Below are 23,249 nucleotides of genomic sequence, written 5' to 3' on the forward strand. Positions count from 1 at the left end.
ATATCCAGGCCACAGATGACACTAATCCCCCACCTTCCTACCTAAACAATCAGGAAGTCCAGGTTAATTTTTTTTAACTACAAACATCTGGAAAAAAATTTCTCCTGAACTGTGTTCACATCCCTTCCAACCAGCGGGGACTTTTTTTTTTTCCCAGTTGCAATTGACAAATCTGAAAAGATGCCCCCTCCCACCAGAGACTTTGTTTAGGAATGAGACGGCATGGGGGCCCTGCTGTGTGCTTCTGACTCTGTCATCTTTTCTCTCGTGCAGGTGACACAGAAAGAGAGGGAGGAAAAAAATCACACATCAGGGAAGGCCTTGAACGCAAAACAGCAGACACACAGAAATAAAAACCGGGGCCAGGGACCTTCTTTCCAAGCTGGGCCCTCCATGGGGGGTGGAAATCAAGGGCGCTGCTTTATTGAAATTCCCTGTGGCCTCTGGGGAGCAATGTGTCCCTATCACCACCTCCTCCCTGCCAGCCCTCCCCTCCTGCCCCACAAAAGAATCTCTTAGAGAAAAACAAGATAGTAAAGTCTGAATTGTTATTTTCCAGAGGTAAATAAAACATTTTAGCCATATTACTGGTATTTTGGGGAAAAGAGATTTGGCCGGGGGCCATGAGGGTGGAGGTGTGTGTTAATTGCATGTTCCTGATTAGACTCTCCAGGTACTAGACACAGCCTGTTCCCTGGCAGAAACATCGTGAAGGTCTCAGAGGCTGCTTTGAGGCTTTTCGGAGCTCAGAGGTAACCCTCCGGAGCCCAGGTACATGATCAGTGAGTTTTGTCCCATCCCCACGGTAATGGGGCCGCTCCGGCTCTTCTGCAGAAGAGAAGGGCGGGGGTGGCCGGCGGCAGGGGCGGCGACAGCGCGGCGGGCAGGCTGCAGCCGCAGGGGCTCGGTGGTCTGGTGCGGGGCGCGGCGGATCTGCACCGGACGGAGCTGCTCGCAAATGCGCTCAGCCGTCGCGCGGCGCCCTTCACCCGGAGGCCGCCGACTGTTAGGGGCGTTTTGAAGTAAGACAAATATATCTCCCAGCAGCTTGGAACAGAGCAGGAAAAGGTACAAAGACCAGAGGGACAAGGTGACAAAGCACAAAGTTGAAGGCTGCTCCTGCTGTTTTGGCAAAAGAGAGGATGGGGAAGAGAGGACCCTAAGCTTTAAAGATGCCATCAGGGCGTGTGACTTCCTGCACCACCTTTCACCAAGGCAGCGAGCTCAGGGCTCCAAGGGGCTGGGGGGCAGCGGGTGCCAAGGCCCACGCAAGGCTCCTTCTACCAGCGAGGACCACCATGACCCCCAGTCTCCGCGGGAATTTCTTTTCAAAAGGCACATTGCCCCAGGCATGCACCCGTCTTTCCAAGGCTCTGAAAAATTTATCCGCCTCCTGCAGCCCTTCGGAGGGATGAAGGCGGCGCCTAAACACTCCCTACCTCCGCCCCCTCGGCGCTCTGTCCTCTTCAGATCATCTCCAGAATGTTGCACAGTGATTGGCTTTGAGGGGTTAGCTACAGGCGGGAGTGAGGGTGGCTTGCCTGGCATTTATCAGGAAGGTGCTCTCACCTGGTGTCAGGAGACAGTGGTCCAGTCCAGCTCCCCTCTGGTCTGCACTTTAGGCAAGTCCCCCCACCACCCCAAATCTTTGAACCTTAGTCACCCGACTGTAAATGAGGGGATGAATCAGGTGGTCCACTAGTGTACCTCTCACACCCAGAGATTCTCTACCCTGGCACCACTACCAGAAACTGGGTATTGGGCTGATGATGTGTTTGGCCTCATATGGCCACTCTGATGGCTGTGGAGATGGTATTGAAGGCAAATTAAAATGATTTCTTTCTTTTTCCAGAGGGCTCAAAGCTGATGAAAATGCACTGTACAGGAGATAGGAAATCATTCCTCAGGAGCCAGAAGCTGTGGACAGAGAGAGAACAAGACATGTGTGACTTTGCTTTGGCTGTTAGATCAGATCACTATAAATTTAGGGGCTTAAAATAACACAAAGTTATTATCTTATAGTTATTTGGAGGCCAGAAGTCTAAAGTGGGTCTCACGGGGTTAAAATCAGGGGGTTGGCAGGCAGGCTGTGTTCCTTCTAGAGGGCGTAAGGGAGAATCCGTTTCTTGCTTTTCTAGCTTCCAGAGGCTGCGGCATTCCTTGGCTTGTGGTGCCTTCCGCTGTTCTTCAAAGCTGGCAGGACTGTGTCTTTCAATCTCTCTCTGACTCTGACAATCACTGGTGGGCTCCCTCTTCCACTTAGAGGACCCTTGTGATTGCATTGGTTCCTCCCAGATAATCCAGAATGATTTCCTTATTTTAAGGTATGCTGATTAGCAATCCTAATTCCCCCTTGCTATATAACATATATGTTCACAGATGCTGGGGGATTAGACATGGCATCTTTCAAAGACTATTATTCTAACTACCAGGAGATCCATACCGCAGCTTTTAGATAAGTCAAGAAACTGTCCAGGCCTGTGGTCTCATCTGCAGCCTCACCGACCTCATAAATGGGATGTAGTCTCCTGCTATGAAGTCCCATAGCCCCTCCCTTGCCCATCATGAAGCACTGAGCAGTTTATTATTAACAGCTGTGGTGCTCCTGACACTGTCATTTCCATGAGGCAGGAGACCATGTCTGTCTTGTTCAGTCCTCTACCCAAGCACATAAGGTATTAGTCAGTGTTTGCTGTGTTAACAAACATCCCCTTAGCACGCCACATCTTCCCTCCGCCCCAACCCTCAGTGAGTTACAATGTTTTCTTCAGTGCTACAGATTGAAATCAGGTCTGTTCCGTGTGGTTTCACATTCAAAGACCCAGACAATGGTGGAGATGTGTAAGCCTCTTATAGGGGAAAACACAAATAATGGAGAAGAATAATATATTCTGTCCCACCTAGGATCTGGCAAAAATATTTCTTACCAAATAGATGGAAGAGATGAGCTGCATCTATAAAAGAGGGGAGAATCAGGAATGACTGGAATGTTCCTGTGTGTTACCGCCTCTTTTAATCTTCATAACAAATTTATGAAGCCAGGAGGTCTTATAATTTCTTTCTTCAGATGGAGTAAAAATTAAGTCTGCTTCTCTCTGGCCCTAATGTCCATGCCCTTCATCTGATCTATTTTCCTTGAAGAATTATTTGGAAGCTATGGCATGCTAAATGTTGTGTTAAAGGATTGATATTTGGTGTATGAGAAGTTATTATTATTAGTGGAGGGGTGTTTGATTCATATGAATATATACTGTGAAAACAATAAGGAGCTGATTTAGAAAGGGTTTCAAGTCCTGTCTTATCAACATAAAGCAGTGCTTACAGGAGAAGCTTGGGCCCAGGTTTCTCATTTCTTTCCCCTTACATCTCTCTAGGCCAAAGCTTCTTTTCCCTATGGCAACATGGAATAGTTGACACATAACTGGTGAAAATTGCATTTGCTTTTCACCATCTACCAGGATATGAGAGTCAACGATTCAGTAATCCAATTGTCTGGTGCCAATTTCATTTGAAATAATTGCTGATAAAATCAGAAAGAAAAGTTCAGCAAATCTGAAAACAGATTCTGGCAGAACTCAGTGGCACAATGGGCTGATATTAAATATTGTTTCAGTACTTGAGACCAATCTTCACATTGAATCTGGATGAATACTGGGTCATGGGATTTGGATTAAAGCCAGACACAGTCAAGTCTCCTGTCATTCATGCACTCGGGTTCTGAATTAGGAGCTGATTCCTAAAGCAGCTTGCCTGTCTTCACCTCCAGTTCACAATGATCAAGGACTGGGCTTCAAGAATGGCATTACCTGAAATTAGAGTAATTACACTGAATATTCTGCTTATATACTCACACCATCACTCATGAACCTCATGTAGTAGGAAGTCGATATTACTTCTTTCATACAACTAAGAAGAATTTGATTCTTGCCCGAGTTCACACAGACAGTAAGGGACAAAGCTAGGATTCAAAACTAGGTGGTTTGTCCAACGAACTTCCTCATGTCTGGACCACACTGGCTCTTAGTCTGTCCTGACAGTGGCAGCCATATCATATAACTGACGGTCAAAATCTACCTTGGATAATCCTATATAGCTTTCTATGCTGATTACTTTAATTATATTACTGCCACAGTCCACTTCATAAATGCTGCATAGAACAAACCGAATGTAATTAAAATAACCAACTATTCAACAGATGTGCGTCTGCAAAGCTGAGCGCAAATTGAATTTTTAAGCAACATATTGTGTTTTATATGCAAAAACATCTCCATTAATTTGTTCCTTCAACAAACATTTATTAGTGCCTTGATACCGACAGGCACTATAATAGACATGGAACACAGAGATGAATGTGCCCCAGCATCTGTTTCAAGAAACAGAGACCCTAGTGAGGGGTAAGGCCAAAGAAATGAGTGTCTCATGAGGCTCTACCTCCCCCTTGCCCCTCCTCCCCACCCGAGACCATCCCTCTCACCAGGGTCCCATCCCAGAGCCCTCTGCCATGTTTTCCTGTTCTCTGGCATTATCCAATCAGCCTGCACTGCCCCTCACTCAGTGGTTTGTTCTCTTCCCCGCTGCAAGGGTCCAGAGTGGCTCTGCATTAGCACTGGCTTCCCATATAACTCAGATGTCAGCAAGGTCCCCTGCCCATAACAGAACCAGATGCAATAGTGTCAGCCGCTTCCTGATACTTCCCTGGTCCCTAGAAATCCAGCATTTGCCTGTGTGATTCCACCAAGTCCAAGGGGCTCCCTTCCTCACACCTTCTCCAGTCTTTCAGTCTCTTACTTTGGGCACTGTTTGTGCCCTACATCATGCTGACCCCAGTGTGAAAACAGGCTTGTCACCCATTTCTATGTGGCACACACACACACACACACACACACACACACACACACACACACACTCCTCTCACAACAGGCATTTATGAGTTTGGTAAACTTTACTGAAGGTTTGGCAGCTGCGGGAAAGGTTTGCATCACACACCACATAGCTTCCTGCAGACTAGGGTCAGTGTCCAAAGGGACCCCCACTGTCTCCCCATCTTTAGTCTAACCTCTTGGCCTGGGGGTGTCCATGGTACCATCTGTCCTCAGGAAGACAGAGCAAGGATGAGTCATGGAGTGTCTGCAAGCAGATGCTTGAGAGGGAATTCCAGGGTCCCAAGCACCCAGAACACAGTCTGGAAGGCAGTGTGGAGAAGCCCAGGAGAATGTCCCCTTCGTCCCCAGGGAAGGGTGTGGCTAGAAGAGGCCTGAGCAGGGCTTTCCAGAGCACAGGACCCAGATTGCCTTGGTCTAAGGCAGTACTCTTAAAATCACTGTCTCCATTTTTATGGATGAAGAAACTGAGGCCCAGAAAGGTTAAGTAACTTGCCAAAGGTCACACAGCTATGAAGATGCAGAGTCAGGAATTAAATTCAGGTAGTCTGGACCCTTAACCATTATACCATTAACTCAAGACCCTTAACCATTATACGACACTGACACTCAGAGACAAGAGTCCAGTGGCTCTGAAGTTCAAGCGTTCAAGATAATCATGTGTATGTGTGTGTGCACATGCATGTGTGCATGATTTAAATAATTGCTCTTCTGAGTTCTGTGGGCTACATGCTGCAGACAAGACAGCAGAGGGACCGAAGAATCCCCAGCGGAAGCAGGGAGGGCGGGGCGAGGTCAGAGAATGCTCCCAGGGGATATGACATGGGCATTGGGCTTTGGGGGAAGGTTAGCAACAGGGTGGGGAAGGGAGTTTGAGGCAGAGAAAACAGCATGTGAGAAGGTTCAGAGGCTTGAGAGGGAAGGCTCTTTCCCTAGAATATAATGGTGACTGCTTATATTTGTGGGGTGATTACCATTCACTCTTCAGTACAACCTGGGAAGGAGGTCCTGCTGTGACCTCCCTGCCGCGAGCTTCCCAGGTTGAGGACAGATGAAACCTGAAACTAAGGTTTAGAGATACTACAGCACCTAGAAAGCTAGAAATAAGGTCACCCTGAGGCCACCTAGCTAGTAAGGAAGCAGCCCATGCTTTTAACTACCCTGCAATGCTGCCCGCAGCTAGTCATAAAATGTTGTTGAACTGGGTTAGTTGAATAGAGTTGGACTGAAGGCAAGCAGCTGCCAGGGCATTTCCCTCCCACCCTGAGTCAGACGAAACAGGTCAGATTCCAGGCTGCTGATTCGCGGTACCTCAAAGGTCAGGACAGGGTGTGACCCTCCCTTTTCCCCGCTGGTCCTTCTTAACTGGGAATCTCTTGCCCTCTCTGGTATTTCATGCCCAGCAAAAAAAGTAAGAAGCTTCTTTATGTGACTTCCAGATCAAGGGTGATAAGGTTGGGAATCTGGTTAGGGATAAGGTCATAGAGTCCTCATCCCCTATTAGAGGCCGGATGGCCTGGTGCAGCTTACCAGAGGGCTCCTGTAGGGGTTGGGGCTCAGCTCAGCACATAAATAGATAAAATAGCACACTATTTTCCAATGTTATTCATCCAGTATCCCAAACAAAGGTGCATTGCTTTGATGGTAGCTTCTAAACCTGTAACAAAATGGGACGCTAATTGGCCTTACATTGTTTCTTGTGTGTCTATCTTCCTTACGGAGCTCACTGGGAGGGAAGACACGGTCTGGTCTGAGACTCAGCTGGTCCTGTGCTCCTCGGCCACCAGCTCATCTGGTGGCATTGAAGAGCACCTCACTCCAATCTCTATTCCTTTATTCAGCACCTGTTTATGGAGCATCTACCACGACAGGCCCTAGGAGTACATCAGAGAACCAGGAAGATGAAACTCGCCATCTCCTTCCAGAGGGAGAGGAAAGACTCGTACTGGCCAAGCGAAAAAGTAAACACTATGAAATGTCATAAGGTGAAAACTGGTACAAAGTATGAATAAAGCTTTGCCTATACAAATGCCAGGGGCAGAAGGGGGTCAGAAGCAGAGACTGGGGCTGGGCTGCAGTGGGCAGGGTGGGTGTAGGTGATGGAGGGACCCTCACGCCTCCTCATGACAATGGCCTCGACTCTCAGCAAGGCGGGAGCCTCAGATGCCACATGACCTGACATCTGTCTACAAAGGCTCCCCCTGGTGGCAGAGATGAGGACAGGCTGCAGGGAGCCAGGGCGGAGGGCAGAGAGCCCTAGGGAGACGGCAGCGTCCGCCGAGAGAGGCCCTGTGAAGTGGTCAGTTCTGGATTTATTTTGAAGGTAAAGGTAACCTGATTTTTTTGATAGATTGGGTGTGGGGTATGAGTGGAAAATGTTTTTCAGTCTGTGCAGCAGAAAAAAGGATTCTTCATTGAAACGAAATGGGGAAAACCAGAAGAGGTGTGGTTTTGGAGGGCAATTCCCTGATACCCCTTAGTAAGTAGGACAGCTGTTGTTCACACAACTACTCTTTTGGAGTGGAATTGGCCTCTGCCTCTTGATAATGGTATAAAGTTAATTAAATCAGTTGAACTCTTGACCCTCAGTTTCCTCATCTGTACAATGGGAATAATAACAACTTTGTTACCCGTTTTTTGTATGGATGGGCAATAATTTGGTAAAGGACCTTGCATGGTGCCTGATGCATAGTAGATGCTTGATTGACATTAGCTGCATGGGTGCTTGAGTGAGTGAAATACCTGTGGGCATGATGATGAAGTCAGAAAGGCCAGAATTACATACACTGTGTGTTCAGTCATTTATTTTTTTGTATGCATTTATAAACAGGGGATTTGCTGAAAGCTTTGATTCCTAGTTCATCTAATATCCCAAACAATGGTGCATCACTTTGATGGTAGATTCTAAACCTGTAACAAAATGGGACACTAGTTGGTGAGTTTCTTGTTCTATCTAGTCTGGCAATGGGCACATGGGCAAGGCAGCAATTGTTCTAATTTCTTATCAGAGTTGCAGACAGAGAAGGCAGGTGGTTGGAGTACATTGTTTATAAACTCTTCTTTCCATTTGCATTCAGGGGAGTTGCAGCTGGCCCAGTTTGTTACCAAGTAATGAAATGGATTAAATAATTTATTGAAATATAATGGTTACTTCCTTGATGGCTAGAGCCCTGTCTTAGTTTTTTCTTTTATCCTACATAGCAGCAAACCTGTGCAGGTAGAGCAGGTGCTTAACAAATACTCTAGTGGAGTTTTGTGTATTCAGCAAGTGTGTTAGAGAACAATGCCAAGCCTCAAGTTACGACTCACAACTACCCTCCAGGTGGCGGAGGTAGTCATGCTCTCACTGATGGTAAAAGCATGCATGGGCAGCCGATTACATGTCACCTGGCAGAAGACCTGATGACGATCTCATCTCCCATCCACCAGTGAAGCAGTCCTGTGCACTGCTGTTTCCCCTACTTTAAGGTGAAGATACTAAGGCCAGGAGAGTGAGATGATTTGCCCAAAGTCCCACTCCTGCTGCAAATCAAAGTCAGAACTTGAACCCGTGTCTGCTCAATACTTTTCATCACATCATGAAACGAAAAGCCCTACCTCCCCTCGAATAAATATTTCCTCACTGGCCAGCTGAGCACAGTAGAACCAGATTCGTGTTCCATAATTCCAAGCCAGGAAGTGTAGATTTAATTGAATGCAATTAGCTTTGTTGTCTGAGCAACGGGAGGGTGCTGCTCCATGCACCGTGCAGGGGTGAGGAGGACCCTTCTGCTGCTGTCTGGTTGTCTAGGCCAGTGGGATGCCTGGAGTCTGCAGCTGCTTTGCGGACTCCAAGTGGTCAAGGTCTGAATAAGTCTCAGTCTCCACTTTAACCAAAAATGTTGAGGTGTTTTGTTATTTTGGGTGGAACGGAGACAGGGATGGAAAGGTAAAGGGATGGAAGGGAGGAAAATGTGAGTTACCTCTACTAGGGAATTTCTGTTCAACTTAAACAAAGCCTGCTATATAAAGAATGAAACCACCACGAAATCTCAAGAGAACAGGCAGTAGAAGATGGTATTTGGGGATCTGAGACACATTCCAGAGACAACTAAGATTATATGATGAGGACTCTGCCTATTTTAAGAATGTCTTTGTAGTCAAGTACTATGGAGAGAAAAAAATGAGGGGTCAGATACATTATGGGAAAATAACTTTGTATTAGAAAAATAATGGTGTTGATATCCTTTCAACAGATCTTTAAATACAATTTGTCCCTTTGCTTAATTACTTACAGATTGCAGAGAACATCTTCTGTGACAAGATTTTGTTCTATTGACACTACCACCTAATAAAATAGAAATTATTTTAGACTATTTCAGAAAATGTCTTGTGCATATAGATTCTGATTATATAGATATTAAAATAAGCATGTATTATTTGCCTATATATTTCCTTCCCCCCAATTTCACTCTCTTGGCTCTTCAGTGAGTTCTTTTGTGTTTGCAACTGTTAACACAAAGTCCCATTTTGGAGTTAAATTGTGTTGTGTGAGAAGAAAATAGTTTTCAGATATTATGAGAAAACATACACACACACACATACACACAAAGACAGTGGGGATGAAAATAATTTCCCAGTGGATGATTGGTTTTTGTCAATGATTCTAATGGGATCAGGAAAAAGGGAAATATTCAAAGGATGTCTGTTTAGGTGGATTTAATCAAAAAAGATCATAGACTGTAGAAAGATCTTAGAAATAACCTAGCCATCTTCCATGTGTGTGAGGATGAGCCAATTAAGCGAGGGAGGGCCGAGACTCGTGGACAAAGCTCCGGCTTTGGAAAGAGGACACCTGAGCTGTGCCCCATCTCTGGCTTTGGCCTTTCTCATGGTCTAAGGCAGCCGCTGGGCGTCCCTCTCCCCACCTGTAAAATGAGGGCTCAGGACAAAGTCATCTCCCTCTAGCCTCTTGCTTTCCTGACCACCTGACTTGAGTTTGGTCACCTGCTGTTACTCCTTCAGAGCCTATGTCACAGCTGTAGTTTTCCTATTGATGTGTGAGCTTATTTGTTTAATAAATGTTTATCCTTGTAGGTGAAAAGGGTTGGGTGGGGGGGGGCGATGGATGAAAATATATATATATATATGTCTTCCCCAGGGAGGAAAAGAGGCCATAATTCTGCTAGGCTGCAGCCCTCTCCCAGTGCTCCCCGGGGCTGGGCCCATGGTACTTAGTGATTTGCTTGATGGATAAATGAATGAATGACTGAAATGTACCCTGATCATTGAGGAGGTAGAGACTATAACTCAAATTTCCTGAATACTGGTTACAGGAGGAAAAACCAACACACAAGCTTTTCTGGCTCACATAGAATTCAATTTTATTAAAATAGCTGTGGATATTTTTTTTACATAATTTATTTTCTAGACCTGATAATATAACAAACTATTAAGTAATATAACACTTTTTTTCACACTCTTAGCTGCTAAAGCCCAAAAACTTGATGCTTCTCATGAGTAGGGGAAAAGAATGCCCTGTGCTTGAAGCTCTCCCCACCTCCACCTCACAGATTCCCCAATAGGGCACTTTTCTCCTTTCTTTCTCCCTTCCTTCCTTCCTTCCTTCCTTCCATTTGAAACTACCACATCTTAAAACAAATCACTGCAATATAAATTTGTTGGATATGAAATTATGCAGATGGCTTAAGATGCACATATTAAAACATTTTTTAAACTGATTACATGGAAAGACTTGACACAGACTCATAGCTACAATAATGGGGAGTCACTTTTTCATCCCTTTAGCTAATATTGACCAAGTACCTGTGGTCTCTGCTTTCTAGGAAAACACAGGCCAGGGGGTGATGGATGAGCGTTTGGAGCGGCCACCACACCGTGAGGCAGCCCTGGGCTCCAGGAGCTCAGTGGAAGGCCACCTCATCTAGGGAGGGCATGCCGTCAAGATGACCCCCAGGATGGATGCGAGGAGCCTGGGGAGGGAGGAGAGGAGGCCATGGTGCGGGCTGTGGTCCAGGAAAGGGCTCCTGAACAAGGGCGGGGCATGTGGCAGTCCCAGAGCCTGGGGCGCAAACACAAAACAAACTGTCACAAGCGCACAGCCCAGGGCGCCAGGGACTTGTGAACAGACAGTCACATCGTGATGAGATGAACAGGTGAAGGTCAGAGTCTGGAATGGGCTGTGAAATGTGATGAGCAGTCGCGGTCACATGCAGACTGAAGCTCCAGAGATCAGCTACACGGACTAAGGGGGGCCTACGGTGGGCCTGGCGAGGCCAATGGGATCTCGTTTTCTCAGAAGGGAAGTTTCACCATTTAGTTTGGGGCCTCCAAGGGCTTCGAAACTAAATTACCTTTGGCCTCAGTTTCTTTATCTGTGACAAAGAAACTGCAAGATCCTTTGTTGGTGCTGCCCAAATGCGAATTTCAACTACTCCCCCAATTCAACCCTAGTCATCCCAATGTTTTGGCCTCTCATATCTCCCAGCTTCCTTTTCAGAAATGTGTCCTAATCCTTATTTGAGAAAACATGGCTTCCTCAGGAAAAATACTGTTGTAATTCAGAAATTATTCAGATGCTACTTCCAGCTGTGAAGAAATAGTGCGATTCCCTCCTGCCAGAGTCACTGGAATCATTTTTCGCTCCTTACTCTCCCTCGCCTTGTCCAGGGTTGTCAGGACTTGCCGATTTAGCAAGTCCCCAGAGCTGTGCAAAGCACGGAAGGAGATGAAGGAAGGAGAGAAGGGGAGCAGGAATGGAGGGAGGAGGCACAGTTTCAGGCCCTTCGAAAAGGCAAGTCTGTCATGAGTGCATGTCTAGGGCTGCATGTGGCTGATTTTTCCAGATCCCTTCAGAACGTGGTCCCCTGCAGTAACCCAGGGCCTTCCTGAAAGGGACGCACATTAATCAAGAGAAGGATTTGGCCTAGTAGACAGAGGGAGCCTGAGGACACAGGAGAAGGCCCCTGCGGAGGGGCCCCCACGCCCGGGGCCAGGCCATGGAGAGCAGGCTGAGGAGGCCCGGGACTGCCTCTGCCTGTGGACAGGGTGCTGCCTCCCCAGGTCTCCTGTCCCCTGTCCAGCCGTCTTGAGAACTTGAACCTGTACAGCCTGTGCTGCGTCCAAGGAAAGAGGCGGGCCACAGTGGAGCTGCTGGGTTCTGAGCGCAAGGAGGGGAGAGGGAATGCTGGCAGCTGGGCGGCAGTCAGTCAGAGGCAAAGGGAGCCACTGCAGGTAACGGAGCCGCCACTCAGTTAACTCATGGCACACTCCCCAAACCCCAAGACCCCTTTTGCTGGAGAAGGGGCTGGAAGAGGAGGCAGGGCCAAATCACATAGACCTTGTCGGCTGAATAAAGGATTCTGGCCTTCACCTCAACCAGTAGCAATGGTTTGCAGCAAGGAGGACATGACAGACCTTGCATTTTCAAGGATCAGTCTGGGTGCAGCGCAGCTAATGGGCAGGAGGAGCCAGAGGGCAGGGGTCCAGTGAGTAGGTTGGGGAAGACAGGAAGGGGAGAGAGAAGGGGGTGGGGACTGGAGACATGGAGGCAGGGAGATCCACAGGAGCTGCTGTCAGAGTCACTGTGGGGGCTGGAGGGGGGCAGCAGCTTCTGGGCTTCTGGAATGATGGAGACGCCATTCAGTGAGATGGAGACACGGACCGAGATTGGGGACTTGGAAAGAAAAACAAGATAAAAGCTGTTTGTAAGAGAAGGGACAGTGAGTTCATGAAAGGCAAAAATGCAAATGCAAAACAAAACCACAACAATCCTTTAATCAGAGATGCCTTACGTAAGGGCTCTTAGGCTGATTTGAGGGGTCTGTTGTAAGTACAAACTTGACACCTTGGGGAAACTATTCAATGACTAACTACACTGGCCCCAACACAGTCTCAAGAGTCTCAGCTAATTTTAAAGACCTGTTTAGAAGCAACTTCTCCATATTTGAGCATCTGCTTGGACTTTACTTGAAGTAAATTATCCTTGTGTCATTAAAGCTTAACAGTTTTTTTTTAGCAGAAGTGGCATTTCTTTGGAGTATAATGTTTGATTCCTCCCTATATTTCAGGAAATCTAGAAAATAAATCATTAGTGAAAGAAGCAATTTCTGTGGATATTTTTTAGTATCCACTTTATACAGTCTTTTTGCCTTGATGAGAAGTCTAATTTTGTTTCAAGAGGGAGATGTACTTACTGTAACAGTTCCCATTTCCTAAGCCACTACTGTGTTTAGGTCCATAATATTTGGCAGTTTAGGTCCATAATATTCGTTAATCAATCTCAATATTCCTATAAGGGAGGTATTTATTGCTGGGGAAATGGAGGCTTAGACAGGTTGTCAGTGGTCCTGACTTTTCAGAAATTAAAGGACTTTTTAATGCTAAAAAGAAAGAAAAGAGAAGTTGAGTCACTTGTTAAAAAGGCTATCACACAGCTGGGAGCTGAAAAGTTGGGTTCCAAAGTGTCTGTTCTTCCCACTACATCTCTGAAGTTATCAGCCCTCCTTTCATTCAAAGGAAAACGAGAGAGGCTTCTTCTGGTTGGCACAGGCAAGAGGCAGCCTGTGTACTGCTTAGTTAAGAAAGACAGCTCTGCTGCCCACTTGGGGTCCCGTTTGCTTGCCCTTCCTTAGCCAGTGCCGTCGGTGCCTGGCTGTCTCCCGAACTGGTTATCTCCCAGACTTGGTTGTTCTTCGACGTTCAAAGTCACGAGGTCAGAGGAAACCATTTCCATTTCCTGAGTGACTGTTGTGCGCCTGAAGGAATGTTTGATGTAGGAATTATTATCCCCATTTCACAGATGAGGAGATGAAGGCTCAAAGGAAGGTGGACTGGCTTGAGGAAGCCAGAGGTCCCAGCTAGTAGGGGAAGGAGTAGGAACTTCGTTTCCTGTTTGCTGACTCTCTTGGTGGTGGTTGGGAAGTGTTGGCAGGCCTTCGTTTTGTCCACAAGATAACCAATCAAAGTATTCTCGGGCTGCAGATCTCAGGCTGTAGAATGCCAGCCAGTGGATCTCGGTGACGTGTGTCCATCAATGGACCTCTTGATTTTGCTGACTTAGGCATTTTCTTTCTTTTTTTTTCCCTGACAGACAGACACAGTTTTGATCTTCTTTCAGCTGTCAAGGGAGAACAGTGTCTGAGACCAGTGCTGAACCACAAAGAAATTGATTGGTCAGAATTTATTTACAGAGCTGAACTTGTTGTATTTAAGAGACCTTTAAAAAGCGCACATACTATGTGCCTGGCCCTGTTGTAAGCACATTTAAAAAATCTAATTTCATCCTCATGACTAATTTCAATCTGGTCAGGTAGGTGCCATTGTAATTCCCTTTCTACAAGTGAGGAAACAGGCACAGAGATGTTAGGTAACTAGCTCAAGCTCACACAGCTAGAGAGAAGCTGGCTCTTTAGGTTGTGATCTCAACTGCTATGCTGAGCAGTGCTGAAATTGAACTAGGCCCAGGTATTTCTTGGGCAGGAGCAGGGGACAGTGGCTTCTGGGCTGATTTTCCTTTTCCTGAGGACAGGGAGCCACCACTCATGAGTCCCATCATATACTTTGTTCCTGCTCAGATGCTCAAAACCTTCTATTTATCTACCCTAACAGAGTAAAGGAAGAAATTCCTACCCTCCATTATTTTATTTTACTTCTTTAAGGATTTTTTGTGAGTGCCTCTTGGAGTTTGGTAGTATTAGTAACGACAGCTACAGATGCCCCCTCTGATGGGAGCTGCCACCTTCCCACCAAATATCCATTGTCTCCCATTCCTTACTGAGGAAGTCCACGTAAGTTGGAGGTGGCAGTGTGCCCAGGGGAAACACTACATTTACCATCTCTGCCCTGGGCAAATAAGGGTGGCTGTGTGTGAGTTCTGGGGAATGGTACTGCCTGCCGCAAAAACCATTAGATGGGGTTTCCTAGAAAGTTCCTTAACAGCTGAGCCAACTCAACAGGTGATGGTCATTTTCCCTTTAGCCCTTTCTCTCCCCGCTTTTCCTGCCTGGAATGAGGTCAGATGCCCGAGGTGGAATGTGGGCAACTCAGTCTGCCACCTGAAGGTGCGGGAAGCAGAAAGATCAAAGGCACCCAGTACAACATCTCACAGCCAATGCACCACTTCCCGCCAGCCTGTTTTGGACGTCACGTGGGGTGGGACAAGGACATATCGATTTGGTCGAGCACTGTTAGTTGGGTTTTCTGCTCCATGTCCCTGAATCTCTTCTTCTGACCTGCACTGCCCATACTACAGCCACTAGTCACTTGTGGCTAATGAGCACTTGATTTGGGGCAACATTGGTGAAGAACTGGTGGTAATATTATGTAATTTCAACTAATTGAGTTTAAGTTTTAAAATGCAAGCAGTTTAAGGTATTTTTCCTTTAAACACACTTTATAGTTTCAATAGGACCACATTTTACTTTAATGGTTTTGAAAATTTTGCATCTAGACGAGATACACTATAGATGCAAACTACACACTGGATTTCAAAGACTTAGTATAATACAATAAAGAATGTAAAGTATTTCATGGTATTTTAAAACTATTGACTTCATTGTTGCAAATTCTTGAAATACTATTTTGGGTATGTATTAAATAACCTGTCTTATTAAAATGAACCTTACCCATCTCTCTTCACCTTGTTAATACGGCTGCTAGAAAATTTAAAATTATATTTGTGGTTCTATGGATACTCCACCCATTCTGAGCCTATTAAGTGCCAGGCTCTCTGCTAGGCACTTTACATATGTTTATCTCATGAAGATCTTACAAAAATTGTCTGTGGAGAGTGATATTGCCTTCATTTCACAAGTGGGGGGAGCGAAGCCAGAAGAGGCTGCTTTGCAAGAGGCACTCTGCTGTGAGTGGCTCCTTAGCTGGTGACTTCAACTGTTCCATGGTCAAGGGTCACTTACCAAGTAGAGCTGTGCATGGACCACTATGGTTTGTACTCTGAGTCATTGCAATTTGCAGACAAGTTACCAGTATATGTGGCTAGGAAGACCAGAGAGAATTGTTTGCAGGATAAGATTTGCCAGAGGAAACTGGAACTTCCCCATGTACCAGCTACCACCAGAGCTGGATCGAGTCCATCCAGTTTACCGAAGTATACTTTGTCCCCAACTCTCCCCCATTAGCAGCAAGTAAGGGATTTTGAGGCATTATGTATCACCCCAGGATAAGTCCGGGCAGGGTGGTGATGAGGTCGGAGAGTTGTGGGAAGGCTGTGCCGTGCTACACAGAACCCAGAGGATGAAATCCACAGAGGCACTTTGGAAGAACACAGACAGACTACTGACCAAAGTACACTTTTGCTCTGAGAAGAAATGTTTTCTCGTGTCATTCAATGTATACGAATTTACAGCTTCAACTTTATGTCTATTTCTCTTCCACAGTCATTTTTTGTTAAGATTATCTCTTCTTTTTTTAATTATAGAAAGGTGGAAGCACAAGCTGGCATTTTTATGTGTGATCTTGATGTGTTTTCACTTTTGCAGTGGACCCTAAAAATGTCATCACCCCCTTGGCAGCTGTTCCGACACTTGACACTTCCAGAAATAACTTGACACTTCCAGAAATATTCTGTGATCATTTTGTTGAACACAGACGTGTGCAGTTTTATGGTAAAGTATTCTGCTAATGTGGACAGAATTGTTTTGTGTGTATCTCTATGCATACTGACAAGAAAGAGTGGGTTAGAAGATGGACATGGATATTTTTACTGCTGTGGCAATAATGTTTTACATTTTCAACAGTGTCCTTCAAATCATCTTGCAAAGCACCCGAAGTCATGATAACTTGATGCGTTGAAATATAGCAAGTGCTTTGGCAGTCCGGCATCTCACATCGCCTTTTATCCTGGAAGCAGAGGATAGAGGGCTGTCACCACATGGAGGAAAATAATAAAACACATTTCTATGATGGTTTTATCTGGGAACTCAGAGCACTTTTCAGGGTTTTCTCGGCAAATCTTTATTGTTCTCATCAGATCTCAATAAAACAGGAAGAGAACAACTGCTATTAGCTACCCTTTTATAAGCTCAGAAATAGAGACAAAGAAAGACAGGGATTTTGAAAAGATTACCAAGTCGGGCAGTGATGGAGTCGACCGTGGGATCCCTGTCCTCTCTTACGCCTGGTTCGTCAGTACCTACCTGGCTGTGCTTCAGGGCAGCAGTCGACACTGGCCGTGCCAAGTCTTGTTATTTTCTTGAGTGTTGATCTTCGAACTAGTGAAAGGCTCGGCTTACAGAAGCATTTCTCCTTCAAGCTATTCATTCTCTTGCTCTCTCCTCCTATTCTTTTTCTCTTCCTTTTTTGCATTCTCCTCTGCCTTCTTTTTCTCCCCCCACCCATTTTTTCCCCCTTCCTTTTTCTTTACTTTATCCCCTTTTCACTCTCTTTCACCTAAGATCACACTGCACTCCCCTTTCCTTGTAAGGAGTTAAGATCCTATTGAGATTCCTTTTTGGTGGCAACCAGCTCCAACCCAGGTGGGTATTAACCTTTCAAATATGCTCTTTTTTGGGGTATGCATTTCCACACGTGGCCACGAGGGGGTGTGTGCGCAATACTATGGTTTTACAAGCTGCTTAAGACAGCCCAGGAGGGCTCCTTGGTGAGAAGACAGTGGGCTGGGGGGACTGGTGTTCCCACCCCCTACAGGGTGAGAGGAGGAAATAGACTTTTAGGCAGCATGAGTGCAGAGACAAAATACGTGTCTCCAGCAGTGTGGCCTGGCTTAGAGGTCTGATTCCATCCATCCTAGGCACAGGCGGAGTGTGTGTGCGGGTCCAGCTCTCCATTTACTACTGTGAGGTCACTTAAATGTTCTGGGCAACAACTTCTTCATCTTCATACAACAGTGACCTGGGAGCTAGCTGGTTTCTGAGGCTCCTTCCAGCTGTAAGTCATACACTGAGAGGCGGGCTGTGGAAAGTGGGAGAGCACCTCTACAGAGCGCCCGGTCCCCAGGGGCATTCCTGGTCTATAATGGCTTGGAACTTGGTGAAGGCTCCCGACTTCCAGGAGTACCCATCCCCCCCCCCCCCCACAGGTGTTAGGCCTTTTCAGTCACACCTGAGGTTTAACAGTGCATTTTCTGCTGTAACCGACTGGAGTTAGGGGTCAGAGAGGACATTCCTGGTGTCTTTTTCCCTGACACACAAACGACTGATATCTAGGTAAGCCTGTGCCATCTTTTGGTGCTTGTCTTACATGACAAACTCATTTGTCTCAGGTAGCAGGGAAGTGGTACTGTTAGGGGACTGAGTTTCAGAAGAGATGGACTCACTGTGAACTGGCTGTCTGGCTGGGCAAAGAAGGCGTGGCGGTGTCACAGTGTCAAGTGTGCCCAGAATCATGAATGGTGCCTGTGGAGCTGAGAGGAGAGGGAGGCAGAACTTCAAATGCTGTCATTTAGTGCCTATGACAGCTTCATGCTTCTTTTTAAACCTTGCAACCATCCTGGGAAGAAGGTATTTCCTCTGCATGTTCAGGGACATGGAATAGCTGCCTCAAGATCACACGGCTAGTAAGCAGGAGAGCTGGGCTTCAAACTGCGGTCTCTCCGGCTCTCGGTGCGACTGTGGCTTCACCACACGTGGCACGGCAGTAAATGGTTAAGTGGGACAGGGCTCAGCTTTCTCTACAGGAACAGGAAGCCTGTAGTGCATGCAGCAGTCCAGTCCAAACCTGATAACGGCCTCATAGATGCACTCCCCACATTTGGGTCCTCTGCCCAGCAAGTTGCTGAAGCAGTGACTGACCCACACTTAGTGTCACAAAGGCTGAGAAGTGCTTGGCCATCTCTCTCTCGGGCTGGGGGTGGTGACTGGGTGGGATGGGGGATTCTGCCAGACCTGGCCACGGTGGTGGCTGGCTGGGACTGGAGCAACTTGCTGTGGGTGCAGAGAGTTCTTGAGATGGCCCAGCGACACTGGGTGACACTGGGTGATATTGGTTTGGGAAGTGTCCCTTTGTCTCTGGGGCTGAGAGGGGAATCCCTGACCTATGGATGTAAGGAGAAAGAGTAACCAGGGTTTCTTACTTCAGTTTAGGGCCCCCCAGTCCCAGCAGATGTGAACTATACAGGTGGCATTAAGTGGCCCTAAGGGCCCAGCCTGAAGTAACTTTGAAGTCTGTTTTGTCTGTGGCTAGTCCCTGTACCCAGAGAAGTCCCTGCCTATGGTATGTGTTCAGTCAGTACTGGTGTGTGCCTGGAGAGATCTTTGGCCTGGAAGTCAGAATATCCAAGTGTCAGTACTATCTGTAGCTGTTTGCAAAATATCACAACCTTTCCCAAGATGAGATTTTCTAATCTTCAAGGGGATCTGAGGGTTAGCGCCACAGGATGGCCATCTCATGAGGCCCAGCAGTCTGCAGCAAGGCATGGAGGTGTTCCACAGCCAGCTTGGTGGGTGGGGATAATTTTCTGAGCATCTCACAGAGACATTCATCTCTTTCTCTCTGGAGGACCCCACATGGGCACTCACAGTGCTGGGCACCTGCCCTCTTGGAAGGTTCTGTGCTCAGGAGGGTCTGGAGCAGAAGATTCGCGCCATTGCTGTCAGCTTCCCGGTGTACAGCCCTCCTCCCCAGCTGCCGGTGTGACTTCTTTGCCAACTGTTCTGATGGCAGGAGGGATGGAGCCAGTCCCGAGCATCACAGACTGCTACCTGGGGGTGGGGGTAAGAGCAGGCAGGGAGGGGGAGCAGACTTTAGAGTTTGCTGGGCTGGGGACCCCTTACTGACAGCTGTAGGACTTAGCAAAGTGTCAAACAGCTCTGAGCCTCAGCTTCCTCATTTGTAAGTGGTGGTAAATATTATCTTTCACGCAAGGTGTTGAGAGAACTGAAAATAGTGCATGCAGATTCCCTGGAATAGTGCCTGGCCCTGAGTAAATGCTTAATAAAAACAGCAATTATTCAAGGCTTGGACTGCTACTGGCATTGAAGGTCTGAATGGAGAGAGAGAGTAAGACCACATGGTAAGGGGGCAGCTGAGCATCTGGATCCCATTCTCTTCCCCTGGGGCTCATCCATGTCCCAGACACTGTCCACCTCCTTTCCTCTCCTCCCTTTCAAAGTTGCTGTCAGGAAGTCATGCCCTAGAATGTAAGTCCTGTGATGCAGGAATACAAGTCAGAGGTATGTGCGTCCCATTTTGATGCTACAGGAGACAACATTTCTGCATGAATCCTTCCTTTTGCCCTTCAGCACTGTGGGCATAACCAGGTTTTGGAGATGCGGTCTCCGAAGCTCAGATAGGTTAATTATCGATTCCTCCCAGCAAGTCAGGGAGGAACTGGGACTATGGCCATGCGCCTTGCTGTCCTAGCAGCCCCAGTCTGGGCCAAGGGTCAGAAGTAGGGCCCTGCCACCCCAGGTCCTTCAGTCTCCTGGGGCAAAGCACTGTCCTGCAGCGAGGATGTCACAGGGTGTTGTTTGCTTAGTGCTCCCCCTACCCCCCAGGAGCTACAACATGAGGGGAAGCAGAGGTCCAGGAGACAGGGAGGGCAGTCATGCAGAGTTCAACAACAACAACAATAACAACAAAGACCAGATAAATATTTACGATGTGCTGGAGACTGTTGTGGGGTTTCATTATGAGTTGACATGTTTAGTCTTCATGATTCTTAGGCAAGAGGTTCTATTATCATTTCTCCTTTACAGGTAAGGAAGCAGGCACAGAGAGGTCACTTGCCCAAGATACACAGCTAGTGAGCAGCAGAACCACGATTCCAACTCCAGGCTGTCTGGTCCCAGAGGCCACGTACTTACTGACTCATTGGACTGCCTCTTGGGCATTTGATGGAAGAGAGCCCTGAAGAGGATTCTTGCTGAGGCCCTGAAACCGCACCTTAGCTGAGAGCCTGGCCAGTCTAGGGTGGAGCAGGGAATGGGTGCTGAGCGCATTTGGGTCTGGGGGCTGGTACCACGAATAGCTCCAAGCTCCGTGATTTCCAACCTCAGCATTTCTGGTGTGGCCTCCATGGAACTCACGGGGGACTGGGAGGGAGATTCAACCCTAAGCAGCAGGCCAGGGGAGTGGGCGCCCCTGGCTTATTCCTTCAGCAAACATTTGTGGTGCACCCACACCTGCCCCAGTGCACCAGGTGCTGGGGACCCTCCCTTCAAACATAACTCCAGCCCTGCCCCTGAGATGCTCACAGTCTGATGAGGCCAGAATTGCAGCTCTCTGAAGGCCGATCAATGCTGGGGGACACAGCACGGAACAGCTTTGCCTGGGGTCTTGGAACATTGTCCAGGGAAGGTGGCACCGAACCAGGACTTGAGGTGGCGGTTTGGCAGGCCAGACTCGGTAGTCCTTGCCTGCTGGGGGAACCTTTGCTCCACATTCTTGGGAAACTTAAAGCCGGCCTGGGCAGAGGGCTTTTTGGGGAAGAGGGGAGGGGAGGGACAGAGGACATCAGCGCCCACGTGCGCAAAGCACCCTCCCCCGCATCCAGGTACAGCCGGTTTATGGGAGAAGAGACGCTCTGAAGGGCACGCGCCACTTTTATGTAATCGACCTCGGCACCCAGGGTGTCGGGGTTGGAGCTCGGAGGCGCCCAGGAAGGACCGCGCGCCCGCGCCACTACCTTGCCAACAGGGGCAGACAGCAAAGCGAAATAAGTTAGGGAAGTCCTGGGAGCCTTACAGAGCAGGACGGTCGTCGTCCCGCTGCCGTTCGCAGGGCCCGCGGCGGCGGTCCGGGCTCCCCTCCCGGTCCCCTGTCCCTGCCGGCCCCGGCCCCGGCCCCGGGGGCAGAGCGCGCAGCCCTCCTCCCAGGACCGCTCACTGGGTGACCTTGGGCGAGCCGCCTGACCTCTCTGGGCCTCAGTTTCCCGGTCTCTGCTCCCGACGATGCTGTGACCGCGTCGGAGAGCTCCCCCGCCGCGCGGGGCTGGCGGGCGGCGCGCGGCAGGCGGTAGGCGCCCAGGACGCCCTCGCCGAGGACCGCGGCGCAGGCCGAGCGGCCCCACGAGGCGGCGCGCCGCGGAGACGGGCGGGCGCGGGCGGGGGCGGGGCGGGGGCGGGGCGCGGGCCCAGCGCGCAGGCGCGGCGGGCGGGGCGCGGGCGGTGGGGCCGGGCGCTCCGCCGGGCGGCTCAGAGCGCGCGGGGCGCCGTGCGGCGTGCGGGTCGGGGCCGAGCTGGGCGCTGGCTGGCGGGGCTCGCCCGGGACCGCCTCAGGCTCGCCCCCCGCGCCGCCCGCCCGCTGGCCTGCGCCGGCCCGCGTCCGCCGCTCCTCAGCCCCGTGCGGGCGCGCCGGGACCGCGTCCGGGCAGCAGCGGCTGCCAGCGCGGGGCACTGGGCGGCCACCCCCAAGGGACCGGGGCTGCGCGGCCGGTGCGCGCCCCGCGCCGCCGCCGCCGCCGGGCCGCCCTCTGGGGTTGGCTCCGGCGCGCCCCGGCCGCGGCGTCCGGCCCGGGTTCCGCGCAGCTGGGGCGCGGGCGGGGTCGGGGCTTGCGGGGCCGCCGCCGCCGCGCGCCCTCGCCGAGTCCGCGTCCCGGGCCCGGGCGGCCGGCGAGCATGGAGGAGAAGTACCTGCCGGAGCTGATGGCCGAGAAGGACTCCCTGGACCCGTCCTTTACGCACGCGCTGCGGCTGGTGAGCCAAGGTGAGGCGCGCGCCGGCCGCCCGTTCGCTGTCGCCCGCGGCCGTTGGGGGCCGTTGGGGGCCGGGCGGGAGCCGGCAGAAAGGCGGGCTGCGCGGAGGCGGGCCGGGGGTGGCTGGACAGAGACCTCGGGGAGCCTGGGGGGAACCAAGGGAGCAGTTTGGGGGCATTTGGGTGGGCTGGGAGAAGAGGCGACACCTGGGGAAACCCGACGTGTGCATCTGGGAGACCAGGGAGGGAAGGAAGAAGGGGCCGGGCGTTTGGATGGGACCCGATGGGAATCTGGGTCTCCAGGGTACCCAGGGGAAACTTCTGCGTGGTGGACAGCGGACATCTGGGGGCTTTGGAGAGGCGGGCGGGGGTGCAATTACCTCTTTGTAGAGGAGAGTGTGGGGGACTCGGAGAACTAGTGTGTTGGCTTTGTGTGAGAAGCTGGAGAAAGAGCTGGAGGAAGATGGAAGCGTTTGAGGGGATCAGATGCAGAGGAGGTGAAGGGAACAGGTGCTCTGATTGTTAGTGAAGTTCGAGCCCTCGGAGGAGGCTTGGGAGCAGCCCCGCAGCCCCTTAGAAGAGGAGGACACAGTGGTCCTAGTGAGAGAGCCCAGTTCCGCTGCCATCCCTCCTTTTCTCTCATGTCCAGGCTCTGGCCGCGCTCGCTGGGGGTGGGCGACTCACGCCAAGCCTTGCAGGCTGGCCCTCGGAGGGGTTAGCCGGGAGGAGGCCCACCCAAGAGCCCTGTTCGGGCTCGCC

General features: G+C 49.5%; 1 protein-coding gene across 2 annotated transcripts in view; it reads left to right on the forward strand.

Moving 5' to 3' along the window:
* The first annotated feature begins 21,984 nt into the window (after positions 1–21,984).
* The window catches only part of KHDRBS3 (KH RNA binding domain containing, signal transduction associated 3), a 199,093-nt gene continuing 197,828 nt past the window's right edge, over positions 21,985–23,249 (forward strand). Inside the window, exon 1 of one of the 2 annotated variants that reach the window (XR_005062642.2) lies at positions 21,985–22,502. Coding sequence is in view for 1 of the 2 variants with exons in the window: in XM_037023269.2 (XP_036879164.1) it covers positions 22,415–22,502 (88 nt within the window). In the remaining variant the exon portion in view is untranslated. The remainder of the gene's footprint in view (positions 22,503–23,249) is intronic. The other variant, XM_037023269.2, reaches the window with a different exon arrangement.

The sequence above is a fragment of the Manis javanica genome, chromosome 2 (assembly GCF_040802235.1).
Source record: "Manis javanica isolate MJ-LG chromosome 2, MJ_LKY, whole genome shotgun sequence".
NCBI lineage: Eukaryota > Metazoa > Chordata > Mammalia > Pholidota > Manidae > Manis > Manis javanica.